At 55.7% G+C, this 23615-nt stretch overlaps 1 protein-coding gene across 1 annotated transcript in view; it reads left to right on the top strand.

The window, feature by feature from the left end:
• Positions 1 to 113: 113 nt before the first annotated feature.
• Positions 114 to 23615, top strand: part of PAK6 (p21 (RAC1) activated kinase 6) — a 33893-nt gene continuing 10391 nt past the window's right edge. The window contains 4 exon segments of the mRNA XM_036844514.1: positions 114 to 255; positions 807 to 879; positions 21720 to 21928; positions 22795 to 23430. Coding sequence (XP_036700409.1) covers positions 21725 to 21928; positions 22795 to 23430 — 840 coding nt within the window. The 5' untranslated portion in view covers positions 114 to 255; positions 807 to 879; positions 21720 to 21724.

Below are 23615 nucleotides of genomic sequence, written 5' to 3'. Positions count from 1 at the left end.
CTAGGGTCAGAGTGGCATTTGGAGAACGAGGCTGGATTGGCTTAGGCTGGCCTGGGCAGGTAGGTGCCTCTGCGCCGGGTGTGGCCCCATGAGTGTGTGAGAGGAGCAGGTGTGTGTGTGAAAGCGGACCGCGGGGGAGCTGGCAGAGGCTGGGGATGGGGGATTTGGCAGCAGTTCATCCTGACTGATGCCGGGCCCGCCCAGGCCCCGAGATGGGTGCTGTGGAAAAGGACACCAGGCGCCTGGCCTGAGCAGGTGAGGGGCAGCTCCAGCTCAGACAGACCCAGGCCCCACTGAGCCCACGGGACAGAGATACGGCAGGGTGCCCGGGTAGGGGGTGGTCCAAGGATGGAAGCCAACCCGCCGGGGACACCAGACGGTGCTTGGGCTGCCTCCTCTTCTGACAGCCCTAATCACTAAGGCACTAAGGAAACAGCTTCCTACCAGGAATTGTGTCCCTCTCGGTGCAGTGCCCGTCAGCACCTACGTGTGTCCTCCGCCGAGCTCTCACGGGTGCATCCCTGGGAAGGATGGTGCCCAGGGCTCCGCTCCCCCATACTCAGGACACAGCGGGGCCGCTGGTCAGGCTGGTGCTCAAGCCAGCGCCTCGGACCCCTGACCCCACAGGACGTGCTCTGGTGTGGGTGCCCCGCCTCCACACCAGTGAGTAAGCTGCTGGAGGGAGAAGGCTATGTGCCCACAGAGGCAAGACGACACCAACCAGGAGCCTTCGGGAGAAGCGGCTGGGCGAGAAAAGCACTGAGGTTTTCTTTTTCTGTTCCCTTTTTTTTCTTTTTTGCCCGAAGGGAGTGCCGCTTCCTGGGCTAGAGGCAAGCACCGGCCTGCATCAGAGAGCTCGGGGCCCAGAGGACGGCCAAGGTAAGGTCCCTGCTGCCACGGCGGCGCGGGCCTCCCTGGCGGGGTGGGGTGCCAAGGTGTCCAGGTTGCCCACCACCTGGGACAGGGCGGGCAGCTGTGGGTTCCCAGGCTAAGGAGCCCCACGCCCCGCCCAAACTGCCACTCCCTTCCCAGATGGATTTTGAAGCACCCCTGTCCAAGCTGGCCTCTGGCTCCCTGGCCAGAGAAATGCTTATTTCTGCTATTCCTGCCTTTAACTCCCCTTCCTGCTGGGCCGTGCCAGTGCCACCAGGACGCCCCTCCAGGAGGCCCCACCACCTCTGGGACACTCCCCTCATGTGTGCATCCCTCAGATATTTATGGCGCATCCGCTGGGTCCCGGGATCCAAGTCACGCCCCTATGCTGAGCTTGACTTGGCACAGATTCTGACTCTGAAACTCAGCCTCAGGCCGGATTCAGGGGGCTGCCTGGCTGAGAGCACCATGTTTCCTCACAGACCTCAGACTCCCCTGCAGCGTTAATGACCTGGGTGGCTCCAGGGATGTCAGACCCAGTGAGCTTGGGTTTCTAAAGCACTGGGGCCCTACCAAGAAGCAAGGCTCACGCAGTGTAGTTTGCTCTTTCCCTGGCATCACACACCAAGGTTGGAGGGTCCTGCTTGGGGTCTTTCCCTGAGTGGTTTTTGTGGGAACCGGGTTCCTGAAGTAGAGGATGAGCTCTGGGCTGCATGGGCCGTGGTGGGCCTGGGACTCGGCCTCACAGAAGCTCATCTAGCTGAGAATAAGGCCTTTGGGCCAAGCAAGGGCTCCTGTCTGCAGCTCAGGAGTGACAAACCTGGGAGCCCTGGTGACCAGTGTGCCTAGTCAAGAGGGGTCGGCACCAGGAGCAAGCTTTCTGGGAACCCATGATTTGGGTGGAAAGCTCTGTGCACCTGAGAGTGGCCACAAGGGGAGAGTATGGCGGCTGCATGGACCGTTCAGTCCCCCAAGGACAGACATTCTTGGTGAGCAGAGCCCCCTGGGATGTGCCAGGCACAGGGAAATGTGCAGGCAGGTCTGGGGCCTCCAGCCACGGCAAACCCACTCTGTGCATAATTCGCAAGAATGACCAGGAATGCCCCCTGTCCTGGAAGAGCCCATGCGACCAGAGTCAGGATGAACCCAAGTGTCTCCCACTCAATTAATCCCCATACCTGGCTCCAGGAAGAGGAAAATGGGGGTATTTACTAGCCGTGGGGTTACCAGCTGTGGGCGTATTCCCGGCTCCTGGAAAAAGGCCACTCAAGCCTGGTGGTGCCCCGTGTATGCAGAGCTGAGCAGCAGCTGGTGCCCAGCTGGGGGCAGAGTGGCAGAGGCTGGGGAGCACCGGACAAACAGCAGGCCAGCAGGGTGGCAGCTGGCTGGGCCAGGAGGAGAGGAAAAGCTCAGGGAGGGCTCAGGACAAGGGCTTTCTTAGACCTACCGCCTCGGTGGGAGGGCCGGGCAGGGCGGAGGCGGAGACGCTGAGAGACCTCATTCCTCACCCAAATGGCCTCAGAGGCGCCTCTGCGCACTGTGTCCTGGGCGCAGAAGGCAGGAAGGACTCATGGGAAGCTGACCTGTGGCTGGAAGTGGAGCCCTTCCTGTAGGATGCCTTCCACACCTGAGTGGGAAGGAGACTCGGGCAGTAAGAAGGGTGCTAGCAAACCTCACTAGCAGGCCTTCTGCAGCCTGTCCCCTAAGCGAAGTGGACTAGCCAACAGGTTGGAGTAGAGCATGGAAAATGGAAGCTTCGGAAGAGCCCTCCACTTCCTGAAGTGGGGCTGGCCCTCCTGCCCGGGGTGAACAGGCCGACTGGTCCTGGGAAGCTGCTCCTTCCGAGCTCAGCCCGAGGGCCCACTGGGGGCTAAGGTGAGAGGTGTGAGGTGTAGGATAAAGGGGCACTTGTCTTTTCTGGGCAGGGTGCGGGCTCTAGGCAGCACTAGGCGGTGGCCATTGGCACCTCGTTCTGGCTCACTCGCTTGCAGGCAGGGAAGAGCTATGGCCTGACTACAGAGTCCCAAACACTGGGGGCAGGATGGGGGCAGGGGTGGGGTGGAGTGCTGGAGCCCTTGCCCCAGGGGAGCTTACAGCCTTCAGCAGAGCAGTGGAAAGGAAAGCTGAACAGGACAGACTTTCATACCCTGGGGAGATTTAGCGTGGAGGCAGGGACCGCTCCCTCGCAACTGCAAGGGGCCACATCAGCCCCAGCAAAGGGACACTTACACTGGCCAGCGTTTTCTATAAAACCTCACTATGACCCACCAGGCAGTGCAGAGACTTTACAGGGGGACAGTGATGACCTTTTTTTACACCTGTGGTTTCTCTGTGGTAAGCTTTCCCCCTCGAAGTGCTGCCTCAGTCAGCAAACACTGGCACCTTTCGGCCTGGCTCTGGTTTGCCTGAGTATGCCAAGCACTTGGGCCCCGGGCCTCTGGCTAACGGGGTGAAGGCAGGGCTGTGTTCTCTTGCACACTCAGGCTGCCCAGGACCTGGGGGCGGCCTCTGCATGCTCAGAGAAGCAGGCCCAGGAAGCTCAGGTCAGCTGGTTCGTTGTTCTGGTCTCTGACCCCCGTGCACCCGGAACCCAGCCCACTCACCCCAGGGCAAATAGCAACGAACCAGTCACCTTGCTCAAGGCCCCTGCTGCTTGCCTGTCCGCCCGGCTCCTGAGGCTCCTGAGTGCTGCAGCGGTGGCAGCGGGATTAAAACCGGGAGGACTGGTTCTCTGGTTCAGTCCTGGCCTGGAGCGTCCAGCCTCCATTTTCTTTCTTCCAGCTTCGAATGAGGCTCCACATGGAATTGTGCAAGAAGGCACAGAGAGTGCAGGGAGCCGGGGACCAAGTGTGCATCCAGAGCACAGCCTCGGGTCAGTGGGGAGGAGCGCAGAGGAGGAAAGGGCTGCCCCAGAAAGGAGCTAGCCGCCTTGGATTGCTGTAGTACATTCAAGCCAAAGGGAGGCCCAAAGAATGTTTAATGCAGCCTTCATAATTTCATAGAGGGAAACAGAACCCAGAGAAGGAAAGTGGGGTCCTAAGATCACAGAACTAACTGGTGACAGAGTCAGCTTCAGGCCTGGGGGTCCTCGCCTCCCAGTCTAGGTTGCCTTTCCTTCGGCAGCATCAGCAAACGCACCCCCAAGCAGGGACAGGTGAGGGCTGCCAGGTAACAAGATGGCTTGAGAGAGGCGGTCTGGCCTAACACAGTAGGAGGACAGGTCCCCTTACTCCTCTGTGCCTCCTGCCCACCCCCAGCCCCTGCATCTCGATGGACCTGGAGCCCCAGCTCAGCCCACGCTTATTCACCAGCGCCCCCCAAGGAGAGGCTCGGCCCACTCCTGGGACCCGGCCACTCTCTGATAAACAGATCCAGCTAATTTGTAAATGGATAGACTCAATTTCTTGTCCCAGGAAGCACTGTACATTTTAAACATAAGCCTGTTAATGTCTTAAGCCAAAGGAGGGGGTAATGATGATAGTATCTAGGAATGAAAGAGATTCTGGGGCAGACTCTGTGAGCAGGAGGAACGCAGGAGACCCTTTACCTCAAGTGGTCTTTTCACCAGTTATATACCATGACCCCAGGCAGGAGTTTAAACGCCCACCATCAGAGGTCAGATCCCAGAAGCAGGTGGCCTGTTGTCTGTCATTTGTCTCCCTGACCCCAGGCACGAGCTGGAGAAGAAGTCTTTTATATTCCACTATAGTGGGTTTTGCTGGAAGATGGTGTGTCAGGGATCAGGCAAGGTGGAGAAAGGTAGAGGTCTCGGACCCTGGGGAGGGATGGAGCCAGACCCAGGGGCAAGAATGCAAGGCCAGGAGTTAGCAAGCATGCAGGGCTTCTGTAGAGGAGAGGATGGTCAGACAGGAGGAGGGGCTGCCTCAGACGGTCCATCATCCCAGCAAGAGCCACTGGGGAGGGCGGGGCAGTGCACACCAGGACCCTTTGCGTCAGTGTTCACATGAAGTTCCCACAGGCCCACCCCAGGGCAGTCAAGGTGTGGTCCAGAGATTAAAGATGGAAAGATCCTGAGAAGGGATGGCAGTAGCTGCCTGCCCCACCCCCTACCCTAGGACCCTCTAAGCATAGCCCAGCCCAGCCAAGTGGCAGTTAGGTCATGCCTTCTAACCCAGGGCAGACGCAGAAGGTGGAGTTCCACAAGCTCTGCAGCAAGTTCCCAAGAGGCCACATGGCCCAGAGCCTGTGAACTTTGTGCATTTAGAGCTAAGGTGTTCCCCCCAGACGGTTGTCCCCCAGACGGTTGTGGATGGGGCTTGGGCAGCCAACATCATGCTTCCTGAGACTCTTTCCTTCCCTGGACTCTGGCTGGAGCTCTTACCTGGTCTGGCACAAGCCTTCCACTGCCCCAACTCACCTGTCCTTCCTGAAAGTCAGGCCCTGGGCTCCAGGGTGTGGGTGCCAGTCACAACCCTGCCCTGGCCTTAGACTGGGGGCAGCTGCTGGAGGCTCAGAGCAGAGAGGAAAGGACAATGAAGGGTATCCATTCAGGAAGCTTCCCAGCTGTCATTTCTACCAGCAGAAATGCCAGCTAGAGAGCTAAATTGCCAGCAACAGACAGTTGGATGGAACTTTGGAGCCCATTAAGAGCAGGGGCTGCAAAGTGATCATAGTGAGAAGATATTAAAGGAATTCATCATGTCTCTAAAACGAGTGTCCTTAGCACAGAGGTAGCTCTTTCTGTTGCCACCCTCCCCAGTGTAGCTCATGCCCCCATGCACCCGGGAAGGGTGCCACAGCTTGCCCTGCCCCTGCTTTAGCTCCTTGAGGTGGGTGGACAGTGGCTTCTGCATCTGGGTGGCTCACCCAAGGTCACCAGGTCCCTTTGGGACTATCAGGCAAGTTCAGCCGCCAGTGTCAGTTTTCATTTAGGGGAGACAGGCCTATATATTCTCATTGGCACAGGAAGCCTAGTACATATATACACTTGAGAAAAAGGCAGAAAGAGGCTGGAGGCTTCTGGGTGTGGTCATTTCCTTCTGCTGAAGTTCAGGGTGGCAGAGGGACACATCTGTCCAGCGGCCAGGCAGGACAGTCCAGTGGACTTTTCCCACTGGGCCCAGATGGTGCTGCCAGCTGGAGCTGGGGTACTCTCTCCAGGATCTGGAGTGGATACACCTGTTGGGTTGATTTAATAGCAAGTTCTCCTGGAAGAACCCTGGGATTCTGCCCCCATGGCACACTAAACTGGACTCCATTGCTCCCTGTGGCAGCTGTGTGCACGCATGGCGTGGGGGAGGGGAGTTTCCTCCTTGGTCCCTTCGGCAGCTGTGAGGGCCAAGGGCCAAGAACTCTCACCCTGTTTGGGGGTGCTGGTCCTTGGGGCCCCTGTACCCCAGTGCTCTAGACCTCATCATTCCACCACCTTCCCAAGGGAGAGGGGCACCCTCTCCCCCGTTATACACATCAAGAAACTAAGGCTGAGACATGCTGGAAGTCTAGAAAGGCAGAAGGGCTCCAGTCCTGCAGGAACCCATGGTCTCTGCAGCTAGATTCTACCTCCTTCCTGCCTAAGGACCCCAAGGGCTTGGCAACCTCAACTTTCTCAATTCACGCTCTCAGACCCTCAGAGGTTCACACCTGCCTCCCAGCCCCATCAGCAGAGAGATGGATGGTCCCATCAGGGTGAAGGGCACTGGCCCAGGCCACCCCAATAGCAGGAAGGGACAGGTGTGGGACAGCCCAAAAGAGAGAGGGAGGAAGGGATCTTCTCCAAAGAAAGAGTGCCTCTCTCCTAAGGCTGGGGGCTCAGGGTGAGTGGGCAGCTACCCCCCTGGAGCCCAGGCCCCAAGGGGCTCCTCCAAGCAGGTAGCAAGCAGGTGTACAGCCCCACTTCCCCAGCAGTGCCTGCAGGTGGGCCTGATGGCACCTGGCCCATTCTGGGTCTGTGAAGGACAGATGGCTTGATTCAGGGACTTCAGGCAGGGTGCTGGCTCATGACTCAGTGAGAGGGTGGTGGAAACTGAGGCCCCCCTCTGCCCCTCATACCCAGTGCCATGTGGGCGTCCTCATGCCCTCATCAGAAATGGAGGAGGGATATCCCCACTCAAGCCCCCGACTTCTCTGTGTCACATGACATACCCGTCCTGGGTGGCAGTCAGAGGTGGCACAAAGAGGCAAATTACCAGCACCTCCCCCACCAGCTGCTCCCAGGGACCTGACCCCACACGGTCAAGTCATATCAGACAGGCCCTGGCACCAGGGACCTCTGAGCAGTACAGAGTTAAGAGAACGGACTGGGGACAGATACCCTTGGGTTGAAATTCTGGCTCCACCGCTCAAAAGCTACAAGACCCTGAGCTGATTCCTTAAGCAGTCTGAGCCTCATCTGTTTCCTCATCTGTAAAATGAGAATAATAACAGTATAGTACTTCTGTCCCAGGGTGGTTGTGAAGACTTGAGTGATGACATGTGTAAATAGCTTAGCATGGGGCCTGGCCCACCTGAAGCATTCAATAATCGGCAGGCATTATTATTACTATTATTAGAGAAGGGCAGTCATCCAGAGAAAGGACCCTGAGGAAGCTTTTCAAGTCACAGAGCAGAAAGGTGCCAGGAAAGGATAATGCGTTTGTGTTTCTAAACCACAAGTTGATGTGTATCTTTCCTCTTTGGCCCTAACCCGGGTTCTCAGCCCTGGCTGTAGGTACTCAGATGTTACAACAGGCCCCAAGAGCCACGGTCTGAGAGCCAGGAAGTGCCTGCCCTGCCCATGTGCCCTCCCTGACACCCTCCCAGACCAGGCTGGTTGATCAATGCCCCAGAGCTGGCGGAGCTCCGAGAGCCATTGCCCATCGTGAAATGCCACTTCTCAGTGCCCCTGTCCAGCACTCCTGCCCAATTTGTGCAATGGCAGTGCGTGGACAACGCCCTTGACCAGAAGGCCTATGGCAGCTGCCAAGGCTCTTCAAAGGAGGGTGTGCCTGGTCCCTCTCCCTGTGCTTGGCACGGCAACCTGGGAATAGGCCAGAAAGAGGCATGTGGATGCTGGAGGAGAAGCTGTCTCTAGACTGTCCCTGCCACTTCCTGAACTGTTGTTCTGCCCCCTCCTCCTGGGCAGGGCCGAGTTGGTTGTGGATCGGAAGAAGATGGAGACGGGGGGAGAGTCACACACAGAAATTAATCACTCAGGACCCATTCTGCACATCCCAGCCATTCCAATATGCAGAGGGTCATCCAACCCTCTGCAGCCGACCCGCCGTAGACCCACCTGGAAGGGCGGAAATGTGGGGTTGTGATGCGCCCAAGAGGCCCCCTAGTCTAGTCTGGTATCCACTATGGGAACCTTTTCTCTAGCATATCTGACTGATAGTTATCTGCTTCTTGAATATGTTCAGTGATGGGGGATTCATTACCTCCTCGGTCATTCTTATTTGGGAGTCCTGTCTCTCTCAAGGCGCCAAATGCCATTGCAGCTCTCAAAGGTGAGAGGCCCCCCAAGGTACCCTAGACTCTCTCCCTTTGGGGTAAGGAGGGGACTGGGTGTGTAGCCTTTTGGGGATACCCAAGCCTGAATTAAACCAAATTAAATACCAGTTCATTTCTAATAATATTCTAATGTTCACACTTTATTGTAGTTTAACAGTTCAAAAGTACTGCTTGGAGCCGTGGTTTTGGTATATAAGGTATTTGTATCGAAAGGAAATAATTCATGTGTGTCAGTAAAAAATAATTTAGGGTGTTGATTCTAGGTTCAATAAAGTAATGCATTTCATTCTAGCTTTGGTTCTTGGTTCATTTCAAATCCTCAGCAACCAATTCCCATACCCACTCCGCAACCCAGCACAGCCTCCTTCCCATAGCCAGCGTCTCCACCTGGCATCACCACGCCTTCCCCGGGAGGCTGAGGACATCAGGGCTTTGGATGCAGCCAGACAGGGTGCAGGCCTGTTTGGGGTAGTGAATTCCCACTGGTCACCTCAGCTCTGTTTGGTGGGAGCCTAGAGTAAACTGTGCATAAGCAATTGAGCCTATAATGCAAATTCTTTATCCATAAATTGCACTGATATGTCTAAAGAATCAGTGAATAAAAACAATACATGGCAATAGTGACCTCAGTAACTAAAGTTTGAGGTGCCCAACAATGACAAAAATTCCTCCACTTCCTCCTTCGGGGCAGCCATTTGGGGTCTAGATATACTGAATTTCCATGCCAGACTCCCCTCAGCACTCGGGTGGACACAGCCCTCCCTGGGGACCTGGAAGTCTTCCCACTTCCTTGTTTGGGGAAGAGACAGATGGCCCCTGCCCTCCTCCACAACATATAAACACAGGAGAAACCACCCTCCAATCCAGAAGCAGCAGGGCAAAGGGCAGCCCACAGTGAGCCACTTGGGACAGGCATCCTAATCCTAGGCCAGGACACTGCTGGGGACAGCTAGGAGATGCTGACTCTGGAACCGTGCCTTATCCTCTGTTTGGGGGTGCGGGGCTCCTGGAAGTTTTCTTTCCCTAGAGGTCCCTTACAATCCTGAGGCCCGAGGGCTCTCAGAACTGAGCAGGGTCTGGCAAGGGAATTGGAATCTCTTTAAATCCCACTTTCCTGCCTGCACAAGGGGGCTACCCCAAGACAGCCGTAGGGCCTGTCGCGCGATGGGATGGGACAGGCCAAGGTGGTAGGTTTCAGGATTCCAGCCGGGCTCTCCAGGGTGGGCGGGTGGGACGCGCCGCCCGAGTGTGCGTCTGCAGTGCAAATTAAGAAGCTAATTACACAGAGGCGCTCGGCGGACAGTCCAGGTCAGGCCTCTAGGCCGCAGCCCAGGGTCCGAGGGGCCACGTGTACGTCACAGCGGGCGGCCGGGGCCAGCACCGGAAGGCAAAGGGCCGGCGGGAGCCGGAGCCGAGCGGGTAGGGGGAAAAGGGTTGAGAAAGGGGGCACCCCTCGGGCAGAGAGGCTCCTGGCCGCGGCCCCTGCGCCCCTCGGCGGCTTTTCCCGGGCTCTGCGTTCGCGGCGTCCTACCTGAGGCCACACCCCGAAATCAAACTCGCGGCAGGTGAAGCCGGCGCTGCACAAACATGTAAGCGCGGCCTCCCCTCGTCGTTCCCGGCGCCTCCCGGCGGAGGGCGGGCTGGGCTCCCGCGGCCTCTCCCAGAGCTCCAGGGGCTTCCCGCTCGGCAGGTGGGTGCCCCGACCACCGGGGTGCTGCGAGCCCTGCCCGGGTAGGGGCCGGGACGGGGGACAGGCCTCCCCGCACGCGTGGCTCCCGGTTCTCGGGTGTTCATTCCCCGAAGTGCGGGGCCGCCGGCGCGGGCCGAGGGGACTCGGCGGCGCCGGCAGCGGACCTCGGTCCGCGTGGGCGCCCGGCCCTCGCGCCCAGGCTGGCGGGGGGCTTCGTCCCAGAGGGCGCCTCACTCGGGCGGCCGAGGCGGGGCCGGTGGCCGCGCTGGGTCGGAGCTAGGAGAGCAGAGGGGCCGGAAGCGCTGAGCCCGCTGTCCCCTCGGCCCCGTGCGCCCTGCGGGGAGCCCGCCGCCTCCGCTCGCTCGCACCTGAGAAGGTGTCTCAGCGGGAGGCGGGCGGGGGCGGGGGCGGGGGGTGGCGGTTCCGAATGCTCTGGATTCCGGCCAGTCGCGAAATCCGCGGGGACACTTACTACATCGGTCACAATGAATTTCTGACCTGTTTCCACCCAGGCCTCGGAGGACTGGCCCGCGAAGGTCCCCAGTTCCCTCTCCTCGGTGCCTGAGAGCTCTGCCCACTGAGGAGTGAGGAGTCCGGAGAAAGAGGAGGCAGGGAAGGCGGCCCGGAGGTGAGTAGCCCTGGGAGGGTGTCCAGGGGCCCTCTCGGGACCTCCGTGAGGGACAGGCTGGGACAGTGGGCGGGCAGGTGGCCCTCCTGGGCTGGCCCGTTCTCGGTACTGTTAGGCAGTGGTCCCTACTAGGTGCCATTTCTCAGTCCTTAGTGGATGTGCCTTGTTACTTCACCCGCCTCGTCCCGCTGGAGGCGCGCACGGCTTCAAATGCCCCGCCCTGGCTCCTGGCCCAGCCTCCGCCTGTCCTCCCGTCTGCTGCCGCCGGTCAGGGGCGAGGCAATGTCACCAAGGCCAGTGCACTTAAATTCTCGTTTGGGAAACAGGCTCCCAAACAGGAAGGGCAGAAGCAGGCCCAGCGTCCGTGCTGAGCAGGCCGGGAGGCAGCCCCAGCCAGAGGTGCTGCTGGGCAGATCCCAGCCTGCCGCCCGCTCATTCCCCAGCTCTCCAACCTGCTAAAATCTCTCCAGCTTTGCCCACACCCAGTGAGTGGCATCCACCCTGGGAGGGAGATGCTGCTGGGAGCACCAAAGGCTAAGACATGAGGAGTTCCCAGGGTGCAGGCTGCGTTTTCTGTATCTTGCCCCATTCTGGTGCGAGCTCTGCTGTGAGTTCTCCTCAGGCCATATATAGGACAGTGGTAGAGAACACCTTTGGAACCAGAAGGAGCTGGGTTCGAATTCTGGCATTTTGCCTTTGATTCCTTAAGCAAGTTGCTTGACTTCTCTCCCAACTATAATGTCCTTATCTATAACATGGGGGTGATCATGCCTTCCTCACAGGGCAATTGTGAGAAGTCACAATGATAACTGATAAAGGAGAACAGCCCCAGCAGGAGGCTACCTGCCTAGCCTCCAGTTTTGGGAAAGGTTAAGCTCCCCGAGCCCTCCTCTCTTGGAGAACTTTGAGACTGGTCTGGCTGTGTGGCAAGAGATTGTGGAGGACATTAGAGCAAAGCAATGGGAATAAAGTAACGGCAGAGGGTCTGTGCAGGGTGGGTAGTAAGGTGGCCCCAGAGAAGGGGCCATTTCTGGAAGGGAATCGCGCTTTGGAAGCAGAAACAGCAGCGTGCTCTGTACACATCACACGGCTTCACCTGTCCATAGGTGACACACTGTTACCACCTGCGCAGCCTGGGGCAGAGAGAGAGACTCTGGCTTGAGGCTTCCAGTCCTATCTCTGCCCAGAGTAGTTGTGTGATCTGGGGCAGGTCATTTGACTTCTCTGGGTGCACTAGGCATGGTGCAAGAGCTTGGAGCTTGGATTTGATTCCCAGCTACACACTCACCATATCAGACAATTACTTCTCTCTCAGCCTCAGTTTCTTCACCTGTAAAATTAAGCTCATAAAACCTACCTCGTAGAGTCGTGACCATTAAATGCACTAGTGAAAAGCACCTAGCACAGTGTCTGACACGTGCTAGGCACTTTATACACGTGTATGTGTAGGTTCCCTTTCTCGGCCCCTCCTTCCTCTCCCCAGTCACTTGCTTTTCTTAAGAGGCACCCAGTAAAACAGGTTTGGCCCATGTCACTGCAGTATTGTGAACTTGGAGTGAGGAGGGGAACAATATAGTGATACAGAAAGTTAAGGGCTGTAAAAACATAATCTTTTTGTGACTAGGGGACTTAATCCTGTGACTTGGGGGCTCTGGAGATTCTTTCTGGCTAGGCACTGAGGACTCTGTGATGAGGTCTCGAGCCTCTATATGTGGAAGCTGTTGAAAATCTGGGGTAGTGAAGAGGTGCCTGACCTGCAGCTCTCCCAGTCTTCACTCCTCCCTTGGAGATTATGCCATGCCCAGGAAACCCCAGTGCTGCGGACTGGGGAAGCGGTTAGGATTCCAAGTGCAGTGAACAGAGGTCAGAGGGCTGCTCCGGCTTGAGCTGTTGCTGGACGGCGGCAGCAGCACAGCACTCGCAGGCTGGAGCTGGGCCCAAAAGGCAGGCCTGAGTCAACATTGACCTTCCCTGGCTGGCCAGCCTAGCTCTTCGGCCTCTCATTCAGCTGGAGTGTTGACACAAGTGATTGAATGAGACTTATTATCATATTCTTTTCAACAACAGCCCCATTATCTTTCCCCTGGGGATTCACTGGGACCTGTAGTGTGGGAATGACAACAAGGGTGGGGAACCCAGACATTTTGGCGTGTTCTGTGCACAGTGCCCCCTGCCCTGCACACTCAGCTTCTCTCTGGGCCACTCCAGTGCGTCAGAAGAACCTCAGCGTACTGCTCTACATCCCGGGGATGCTCCAGACTTCCACACAGCGGCCCTGGGCAGATCTTAACTAGTGCCTGTGGGCAGTGGCAGTAAGGGCCACAGTCTGGGTCTAGGACCCATCCACCCTACAGGGGACAACTGGGCAGAAGAGCAAATGAAATTCTCTTCAGGCCCTTCCCCTGGTGTATTTCTAGGGGACAGGAAGAGTGCTGGGGTGCCACCTCTCATGTCACGTGAAGAGGGCGGATGGCAGGCCTGGACCCCTGGTGGAAGCTGAGGGAGGACAGAGCTCAGCGCCACACGAAGGATGAGCTGTGAGGGGACAGAGAGACGGAGGCTAGGGGCCTCCGAAAGTGAGAGGAGCCCCCCATCACTGAATTCATTGGAGCAAGGCGAGCAGGGCGTGGACCAGCTCCTGAATGCCACCGAGGGATTGAAAATTGGGCAGGGGCGAAGGGGAGGCCAGACCCCGTCAGTAAGTCCCACAGGTGGGTGGCGCAGGTCAGGGTGGGGTCTGGCAACATCTATTTGGAAAAGCCAGCTAAACTGCACGAGAGCAAGGATTTTGTTTTGTTCACCATGGTCCCCAGAGCCTGGAGCAGAGCAGATGCACAACAAATGAATTTATCAAATAAGTGAGTGAATAGTATAATTTCATATTTAAACAAACTCCAGAAACTAAAATTTGAGAAAGATCTTCCTGGCTGATGAGAATACTCCAATGAAAGATTGGCTTCTGTCCAGGATATTCTCAACCAGAGGCCTTCGAGGCATATTCCTCTTCACGGAAGGGTGTGGGATGACAGTTCCCAAAGGGCGTTATGAAGAGGTTGGGCAGCAGACCTCGGGGGTGAAAGGGCCCAACTCTGGAGGTGGCAGGGTCCTGCATCAGCCCCTCTGTGACTGGACGGTGGCAGTAGTGGGGGTACCTTTGTAAGTGCTCTAGGACTCAGGGGCTTACCTCTATCTCGATGTCACAGAGCGTCTTGCGTGGGACTGAGAATGACAGGCTGGGGTGGTGGGAGGTGACAGCTAACTGCAGCCTTATTCACATCTGGATCAGATAAACAGGGGTCTTCCCCTTCTTTGCTGCTCCACTTGGGCAAGTCACTTAATCTCTCTGAACAAGGGTTTCCTCATCTGCATAACGGGTACAATAATAGGCCCACCTCACCGGCTCGTGGCGAGGATTCTGTGTGTGAAATGCTCAGCCCAGAGCCTGGTGCTTATACTAGGCACTCCCTGAGTGACAATTACTAAAAATACCCAAAACAGCCCCTCCAACTAGGACAGATGCTGTTTCTTTCCTCACTGTACCTGGAGAAGCTGGCAGAAGTGAATAAGTCCATGCCCCTGTTGGCCCCGGAAATGCTGAGGCTTAGAGAGGAAGAGTGGGCCAGGATCACAAGCGGAACTTAGGAACGCCACGCCCCAGGTCCACGCTGAGCCCGCACTCAGCCCTGACAAGCCGACCATGCCTCCCTCAAGGGGAGCCTAGGCGTGCACCCCACTCTCACTCTCTGGCCCTCAGAGGGAACAGGGCCCCAGGTGCAGCTGCCTTCTCTCTTCCCACTCGTCTGGAAATGGAGGGGAATCCCACCAGCCTCATCCTAACAGACAGTTTACATCCCAAAACTCACACAACCAACCAAATCCTGCTCCCCCCAGAGTGGCTGCAATCTCCTTCAGATTCGCTTTCTGGAAACCACCTTCCCAGTCTGTAGTGCGTTCTCGTGGATCCCTTCAGTGGGCTGAGTGTCCTTTCCTTGAAAGGAATTCGATGTGTGGGAACAGCCAAAACTCACTGGAAGCCGGGCGGCAAGGCAACCACGTCAGACACCAGCTCTTCTGGTGAAAAGCAGGGGCCACAGGTTAGGAAGACACTTGATGCTGGCCCAAGATGGGCCCCAAAGTTGATTCCCAAGAGGACTTCTGGAAGTCCTGGAGCACGTCTGCAACAGGCAGTTTCACTCCCAAGGGTCTGCCTCAAATGGCAGTGCTCGTTGGAAAGTCTGTGCTCTGGTTTGAGGTTTAAGTGCAGACTCATTTCTCCATGGTTCTGGTTGGGGAACCAACAGCTTGGTGGTCCTGGAGCCCCAAGCCCTGGCAGACGGATGTCTCCTCCCCAAGAGGAAAAGCAGTTTGAGGGGGTGACCCACCCAGCACAGCTGTCTGCTGTCCCTGTTGTAGACCCTGGACCAGCTGAGCCACAGAGCCTGGTCTGGGGGCCCTCACCACCCAGACCCCATGGCACCGTGGAACACTAACATCAGCCACAAAGCTCTGCCCACCACTCCTCAAGCCAGGCCTGCTGGTTGCCTGGCTTGAGGCTGAGACCCTACGGAGGGAACGTGGACCTGTGCTGGAGAAAATACTCTCCTGCTGTTTCTGCGGCTCTTTCCGTGTATGCCAGGCCCTGACATCACAGCTGCCAAGGCAAGCTCTTTAGAACACCCCACCACCACCACTGCAGGGCAAAAAAAACAGACAAACAAGCCCTGGTTCCAAACAAAGTAAGGGTCAGCCTGCAAGTCAAGACAGCGCCAGTCTCCCTTGGCCTCTGACTCACAGATCAGCCCAGGAAAGGACCTAGTAATCTTGGTTGAGGGAGCTGGCCCTGGCCCATCCGCTTCTACACGGACTGCCCAGCCCCCTTCCTGTTCACAGAGACCCCTGGGAAGGAGATTAACAACAGCCCGAGTCTCTCTGAGTGGGCATGGTGGACGGAGCAGGGCTTTGGAGCCAGATTCTGGGTTTAAACACCAACTCGGTCATTTCCTGGTGCTGTGACCCTGGGCAAGTTATTCAACCTCCCTGAGCCTCATCTGGATTTGTGGATAATAATAATAGCTCCTACCTCCCAGGCTCGTTGTGAGGATTAAATTAGTTGGTGCTTAGAAAGGGCCTAGCACGTAGTAGGTGCTCAAGAAAAGTTACTTCCCTTTCTCTCTGGAGTCTCCTGCTCCTCTGACATGATAGTCTCACCCCTCAGTGACCCCAGGCCTGTGGCTCCCTGAACTCTCCCACCAGCTCCACCCTCAGTTTTACTGGGTGTGGCAGCATTTCCTCCAGAAGGCTCTGCCAGGAACTGACCTGCTCCCCATCTGCCAGGCTCTGGCTGGAGGAAGCAGCCTCAGCAGGAGCTGTGCCAGGGGAGCTTCCTTCTAAAGCTGGTTGGGGCAGGGCTCTCCCCTCCCCTCCCCTCCCCTCCCCAGTGATGGGCATCCTCCTCTGGTCCAGTCATGGGCCAGCCTGCTGGCTGGAAGGTGATGTCCTAGCCATTCTCAGAAGAGGAGTGTTCAAAGGTGCATCCCAGCCTGAGAAAGACTCCTCAGCACCTCCGCCCACTGCGTTGGGGTGAGGTGTCAGACCAGATGGGAGGGGCTCGGGCAGCGGAGGCCACCCTGAGCCAGAGCTGGCGCCCTGCCTCTACCCATTTCTACTTCAGTGGCCGAGGCCCACATCATTTCTGTCAGGCTAGGCAGAAGGAAAGGCAGGACTGGCTCGCTGAGGGAACAGCATCCTCCTTCCTCCTCCAGAGTACCTTCTTTAGGGAAAGCTCTTCCACTAGGTGAGTGGAGTGTGGATGCAAAGAGGTGGTGCTTCTCGGATGGCAATTTTAAAGGCGGGCATGGCCTGATGTGATTTAACCTCACGGCTGACTCAGCACCCCCTCTCCCTCAGCCCCGAGGTCCTTGGGCTTGTCAGAAGGCGGGAAACTGGGTGGAAGATGGAGACCTAGGAATGGCAAGTGAGGGCCCCTGTCTGGGCATTCGTGTGTGTGTCCAGGACATGGAGCTGGAGAGATGCAGGGGATGCTTGGGTCTCAGGTGATTGACACCCAGTGACCTGGCAACATCGGATACTTAAGTGGGTGAGTATCTCTTAGGAAACTCAGTGCTCGTGGATCACTCTTTTCTTTATTTAAAAGTATTTTGTTTTCTTTAGAAAGGCAGCCCATCATCTTTAAGGAAAATTCAGAAGAGTAGAAAGATGGGGTAGGAGGAAGTCACCTGGAACCCCACCAGTCAAACACAACAACAATGAATATTTTGCTGTATTTCCTTCAAATATTCATTATATTCATACTGCATTTACAAATTAGTCTAGGTGAAATCTTTAGAAAGAATTTCCTACTCCTAACCTAGGCCTGCTTTGGACAAAGAAAACCTTGATAGTTTAATTTGTCCTCGGCACCCATGGGTGTGGATAGGTTTGGGCCCCAGCAGGTCAGGGGCTCCAGGAGAGCCCATCAAATTCGGGCTCCCCATAGGCACTCACACCAGACCTGGGGCAGGGGATGGCCAGACTAGGGGTTACCCTCTCTCCTGCCCCCCACCATCACTCCCACCAGCTTTATTATTTTTACCTTTCACATTTAGATCCAATTAGTTTGGGGATATGATATGAATTCATTTTTCCAGACTCCTTTTTTTTTCATATGGATATCTAATTGCTTCAGGTACATTTATGGAAAAGATCATCTGTTCCCTACCATATTGCAGTGTCACCTTTGTCATAAATTAAGTGACCTTATGTGAGTGGGTCTATTTCTGGATTCTCTCTTCTGTTCCACTGGCCTACTCATCAGTCTTTGTGCCAATTTCACACTGTATTAATTGTGGTTGCTTTGTAATAAATCTTGATATCTAGTAGTGTAACCCTCCAACTTTGTTCTTCAAGATTGTTTTGACTATTCCTGATTTCTTTATGTTTCTCTGTACATTTTAGAATCAGTTTGTCAATTTCTACCAAAAGAAGTATGCTGGGATTTTGACTGAGATTGCAATAACTCTGTAGGTTAATTTGGGAATAATGGGTATCTTTATAATATTGAGGCTTCCAATCTATGAACATTCTTTATTATCTTTAATGTTTGATATTTTTCAATGTGGAGACCTTGCGCATCTTTGATTAGATTTATTCCTAGGTGTCTGATATTTTTAATGTAAAGTGGGAAAGGGTGTCTGAGGGGTTTTTTCCTAATAACACTTTGGACAGCAAAGGAGAGGGTTTTTCTCCTCCTGAGATCATCTCTCCAACTCTCTGACACCAACTGGGTGTTCAACAATTCCATCTGATTCTGACACTAACTACCTGGATTAGCACAGACTCCTCAGGCTCAGCCCCACACGCTGCCCCCCACTTTGCACTCGGGTTCCAAGGCCCAGGTCCCCGTACCTCTGACCAGCTGGCTAATAACTGAGGTCCCCACGACCCCCTCCTCACATTTGATAATTTGCTAGGATGGCTGGTGGAAGTCAGGAAGGCACTTTACTTTGACCAGTTCATTAAGATGCAACTTAGGAACAGCCAAATGGAGGAGATGCATATCGCATAGGGCAGGGTATGGGGGAAGGGTGCAGAGCTTCCATGCCTTCCCCAGACGCCTCACCCTCTCGGGACCTTGAGGCGTTCACCAGCCCTGAATCCTGTCTCTGAGGGGTTTTTATGGAGGTTTCATTAAGTAGGCACAATTGATTAAATCATTGGTTATTGATAATTAACTCAATCTCCAGCCCCTCTTCCCTCCCCAGAGGTGGGAATGGGGAGGCTGAAAGTTCCAACATTCTTGTCACTCTGGGGATTCCAAGAGTTTTAAGAGCTCTGTGCCAGGAATGGGGGGCAGGCTGTGGGGTGTACAAAGACCAATCGTCTATTTCCCATTGTATCACAGGATCTTTTTTTAAATTTCATTTTCTATTTGTTTGTTGCTGGTATGCAAAAATACAATTTTTTTTTATATTGACCTTGACTTGGGGACGTCTAAAATTCACATTTAATCCCAAAAGTTTGTATGTAGATTTTTCTATGTACACAATCATATTGTCCCAGGCAGTGTTGGCCTCACCATGGTTTTGGGCAAGTCCTGGCAGCCTCCCTTTAGGCGTGGATTTCCCGCTAGCTAAGTGGCTGGCTCTGATTTCTAAATCTCTACTCCTCCTCCCCCAAAGCCTGAGCTCAGTTCATTGCTTCTGTCAGCTCCCCACCTCCCCTGTAACCCCTGGATCCTAGGACTCTGCACTGTCCTTTCTCCTCAGGCCCCTCCTGCTGCCTGTGGGAAGAACTTATTCTGGAATTGCTATTAGGGTGGACTCAGGAGGGGCATCCCAGAGTCATGTAGACCATTTGCTAAAGATGCTTTCCAGGAACTTCCCCGGCAGTCCAATGGTTAAGATTCCATGCTTCCACTGCAGGGGGCGAGGGTTCCACCGATCCCTGGTCGGGGAACTAAGATCCCGAGTGCTGCGGTGCAGCCAAAAACAAAAAACCGAAAAAAAAAAACCAAGATGCTTTCCCCGTGCATTCCTGCAGCAAACGCTGGGCCTTTGGGTGCGGCCGGGGAGTTGGGGCCAGGGATGTTCTGGTGGGGGGAGAGGGAAGTATTAGCCACCTCTTTTGCAACTCTAGGCTGTGTCCCTACACCTCCAGAAGGGTTTACAGAGTGGGGAGGAGAGTGAAACCATCAGCTGAGCTAATCCAGAGATAGAGGGTCTGTCAGGACAGAATTGCAGAACTGAGACTCTTCTGTAGCCAAAGACTACAGGGAGGAGGTCAAGCTTTACCAAGCCATGAAGAGTCTATGTCATGGAGAGGTGACGAGGGCCCCAGAACGAGAAATCAGGCATGACCCCTGCCAGGTGACTCCGAGAGGAAAGGAGTTGGGCATCACTCCCAGACTTGGATCTGCTCACGTTCTGATGTCTGCAGGGACCTGAGGTGAGAGACAGGATGCACGGAGAGGTAACATAGCAAGAGAAACAGCCCCTTTTTCCTGGGAATTCGCTCACTTAACACTCCCTAAACTCTGTGCGTTATTTTTTATTAACCCCATTCTATAGATTAAGAACGCTGAGGCTCAAATCATTTAGATAGCTCGCTCAAAGTCTCCCCAAATTAGTGGAAGACTCCCTGCAACTCACCTGTAACTCAAACAGTTATATTTCATTCCAAAGTCCTTGGTCCTTGGGGCTCCTGCACACGTGGCTTTGCCTGGTGGGTATGTTTGGTAGATTTCCTGAACCTCAAGGTCCCAAAAAGTGGCTGCCATTCCAAGAGGTATGACATGGATTCAGATTGATTCATGCTTGGTGAATGCCTAGTGGAGAGATTTGGCTGTTTGAGCCCCCTGCCTTCCCGAGTGGCACCAGCTGCCTCCCAGATCTGTGACCTGCTCCAGAACCTGTGAAAGTGACCAGGAAAATTCTCTCTCCGGAGCAGGAACAAAAAGAGAGTGCCATGGCACAGATCTATCCAGTTCTGTAGATAGATGAATGATCCAAGCATTCAATTCAAGAAACAAACATGTCTTGTTGAAACAAACCTAGAAGTGACTTTTCCAGCTGACACAAGAGCCCACTGAGTGTCCTTAGCACCCATTGCCCCACACAAATGCACTGAGCTATTCTGAGCCACTTCAAATACAATAGCATTCTAGTGGGTACCCCCAACCCTGTCTTCCATGTGGTCCCAGCCCAGGGCTCCCTGAAGGTGAGGCCAGAGCAGCACTTTGGAAGAGTCACTTTGCCTCCTGGGTCTCCAGTCTCCCTCTCTCAGATCTGAATGCTGGTGTCACACAGAGCTGTTGTTAGAGCTTAATAGGGCCTAAGGCAAACCCAGACCAGCAAGGCGAGGGATGGAGGTTTGACTGCAGGTGATGTTTTGTACAATCAGAGTTCTGAGACCAGAGAGAAGGGGACCCAGAGGGAGGTGGGCTCTCTCTTCCTGGAGAGCTTTTCCCCTAAGATAGCTGCCCTCACCCACCCCAGCAGTGCCCTTAGCTCAGGGCCTTTCCAGCATTAGGGCCGAGCACCTGGGGACCATGAGGGCCCTTTTAGTTTGGTCCCTGATGGGGCAACATGTCTCTGAATCAGCAGCTTGACTTTTTATGAAGTTGTATGTCACATTAACAGTTTTTGTTTTTGAACCATCCTGGGACAAACCCGAGCTGACTGTGATATAAAATAAACAAACAAACAAACAAAAAAAAAACCCTTTAACGAACAATTGGATTCAATTTGCTAATTTTGTTTAGGATTTTCATTTATGTTCAGAAGTGAAATCGGTTCAAATTTTCCTTTCACTATTTTTTTTAATTTATTTAATTTATTTATTTTTGGCTGCGTTGGGTCTTCGTTGCTGCACGTGGGCTTTCTCTAGTTGTGGTGAGCAGGGGCTACTCTGTTGCAGTGCGCGGGCTTCTCATTGCAGCGGCTTCTCTTATTGCGGAGCACGGGCTCTAGGTGTGCAGGCTTCAGTAGTTGTTGCTCGCGGGCTCTAGAGCACAGGCTCAGTAATTGTGGCGCACAGGCTTAGTTGCTCCGCAGCATGTGGGATCTTCCCGGGCCAGGGATCGAACCCGTGTCCCCTGCATTGGCAGGCAGATTCTTAATCACTGCACCACCAGGGGGCTTCCTTGTACTATTCTTATCTGGTTTAAGAATCAAGATCATACTTCGTAAAATGAGTTTGCCAGCTTTCCTCCCTCTTCCCCACCCCCCTTTTAATTCTTCGACGGTGGAATGTTATTTGTCATGGGCTTTGGATCTTATAAAAACACACCCCCAGGGTCTGCCTCCTCAGCAGGGGACTTGGCACAGATGAGAAGACAGACACCTCTTTTCCTCCTTTGTAGTCTGTGTTGGCTTATTTATGGGGCTTTTGCTGCTTCTGGGACCGCTCTGCGGGGAGCTAGCCATTTCCCTGAGGGAGTAGGCCTGAGAGGTGGGCCGGTGCAGGGGGTTGAAGCGGGGGAGGGAGCCTGGGGCCCCAGCACCCGCTGCGGCCACCTGTCCTTCCCCGAGCCAGGCTCCTGTGACGCCCCCTCTGGAACTCTGTCTGACCTTCCCCACACAGGCACCATGTTCCGCAAGAAGAAAAAGAAACGCCCTGAGATCTCGGCCCCACAGAATTTCCAGCACCGCGTCCACACCTCCTTCGACCCCAAAGAAGGCAAGTTCGTGGGCCTCCCCCCACAATGGCAGAACATCCTGGACACACTGCGGCGACCCAAGCCCGTGGTGGACCCTTCACGCATCACCCGGGTGCAGCTCCAGCCCATGAAGGTGAGGCGGGCATCAGGGATGGCGGAGGGGGAGGATTCAGACCATCCCCCTTCACAGAGGGCTGCTGGCAAGACCACGCAGGCACCTGAAGAACCACCTGATTACCAGCTATCATTAGCCAGGATGTCTTCATTCCCTGCTAATCAGCCTCTCGTTCTCTCCCTGGTGACCCAGGGAGGAGGATCCTGGGGAGTCCCTCTCCACAGGGTGGTAGGGTTGCCAGATTTAGCAAATAAAAATACAGGATGCCCAATACAATGTGAGTTTCAGATAACAAATAATCTTTAAGTATGTCCCATGCAAAATTTGGACCTGCAGCCCCTGTGGGGCTGCGGGCTCTCACAGACCCGGGGGATTAAGTTGTGTGGGTCAGGAGGGGTTGATGCAAGAGCCTGATAGGGGTTGGGGTCAGGGCCCTGTCAGGGTTTGGAGGCCACAAAGCCAGTACGTGGGGAGGAGAGGCCTGGACTGGTGCGTGTCACCTGGAAGGCCACACACAGATAGAGCTGGAGAACGGCAGCTGGCCCCAGGCAGGGCCTGCAGTCTCCCCAGCTCCCCAGGCTCAGCTGCCCGCACCTTCAGGCACGCTGGATTCAACACCATGGCTACTCACCTGTCTGCCCTGCTAGACTGTGGGCCCGTGAAAATGAGGCTTCTCCCTGTATCCGTCCGCCAGCACAGGCCTGGCCCGCTGTGGGCCCTGGGAAGGGGCTGAAAAATTAAGAATAGATGGATGACACAGCAAGCGAGGTCCATGGGTGCTCCTCCCTGAGGCCCCCCGGGGAGGCTCTCCGACCTGGTCCCCGCCCAGCGCCCCCTCCCCGCCATGACAGGAGGCTCACCACGCTCTTCCCCCTCCCCTGCAGACAGTGGTGCGTGGCAGCGCGGCACCTACGGACGGCTACATCTCGGGGCTGCTCAGCGATATCCAGAAGTTGTCAGTCATCAGTTCCAACACCCTGCGTGGCCGCAGCCCCACCAGCCGGCGGCGGGCACAGTCCCTGGGGCTGCTAGGGGATGAGCGGTGGGCCGCCGACCCGGACATGTACTTGCAGAGACCCCAGTCTGAGCGCAGGGACCCCCGTGGCCTCTACCTCAGCTGCAACGGGGCCGCACCAGCAGGGCGCAGGCACGTGCCACGGCCTGAGCCACAGAGCCCGCGGGTCCTGCCCAGTGGGCTGGCCACCAAGGCACAGTCCCTGGGCCCCACCGAGTTCCAGGGTGCCCCGCAGCGCTGCCTGCAGAGCTCCCCAACCGGCACCTCGGCCGCCACGGCCGCGGGCAGGCGGGGGCCCAAGACTGCCGGGCATGGCTCTGAGGAGGCCCGGCCACAGTCCTGCCTGGTGGGCTCGGCTGCAGGCAGGCCGGGTGGGGAGGGCAGCCCCAGCCCTAAGGCCCCGGAGAGCAGCCTGAAGCGCAGGCTGTTCCGAAGCATGTTCCTGTCTGCTCCTGCCGCCGCCCCTCCAAGCAGCAGCAAGCCAGGCCCTCCACCACAGAGCAAGGTAGGTCAGGCTGCGGCCCCCTCTGGGACCACTCTTGACAGGGCAGGGAGCCTGGCCCGGCAGCATCCACTGGGAACACAGGCCCTGCCCGGCCTTCCCCACTTACAGGGTCGGGCTGGGGAAAGCGTGAGGTAAACAGATCATCAGCTACCCTGAACCAGCTGAGCCCTCGTGCTCCAAAGGCT

This window comes from Balaenoptera musculus, chromosome 2 (assembly GCF_009873245.2).
Source record: "Balaenoptera musculus isolate JJ_BM4_2016_0621 chromosome 2, mBalMus1.pri.v3, whole genome shotgun sequence".
Lineage (NCBI taxonomy): Eukaryota > Metazoa > Chordata > Mammalia > Artiodactyla > Balaenopteridae > Balaenoptera > Balaenoptera musculus.
The sequence above is the reverse complement of the archived record's forward strand: the minus strand, read 5'-3'. Positions and strand labels throughout refer to the sequence as shown.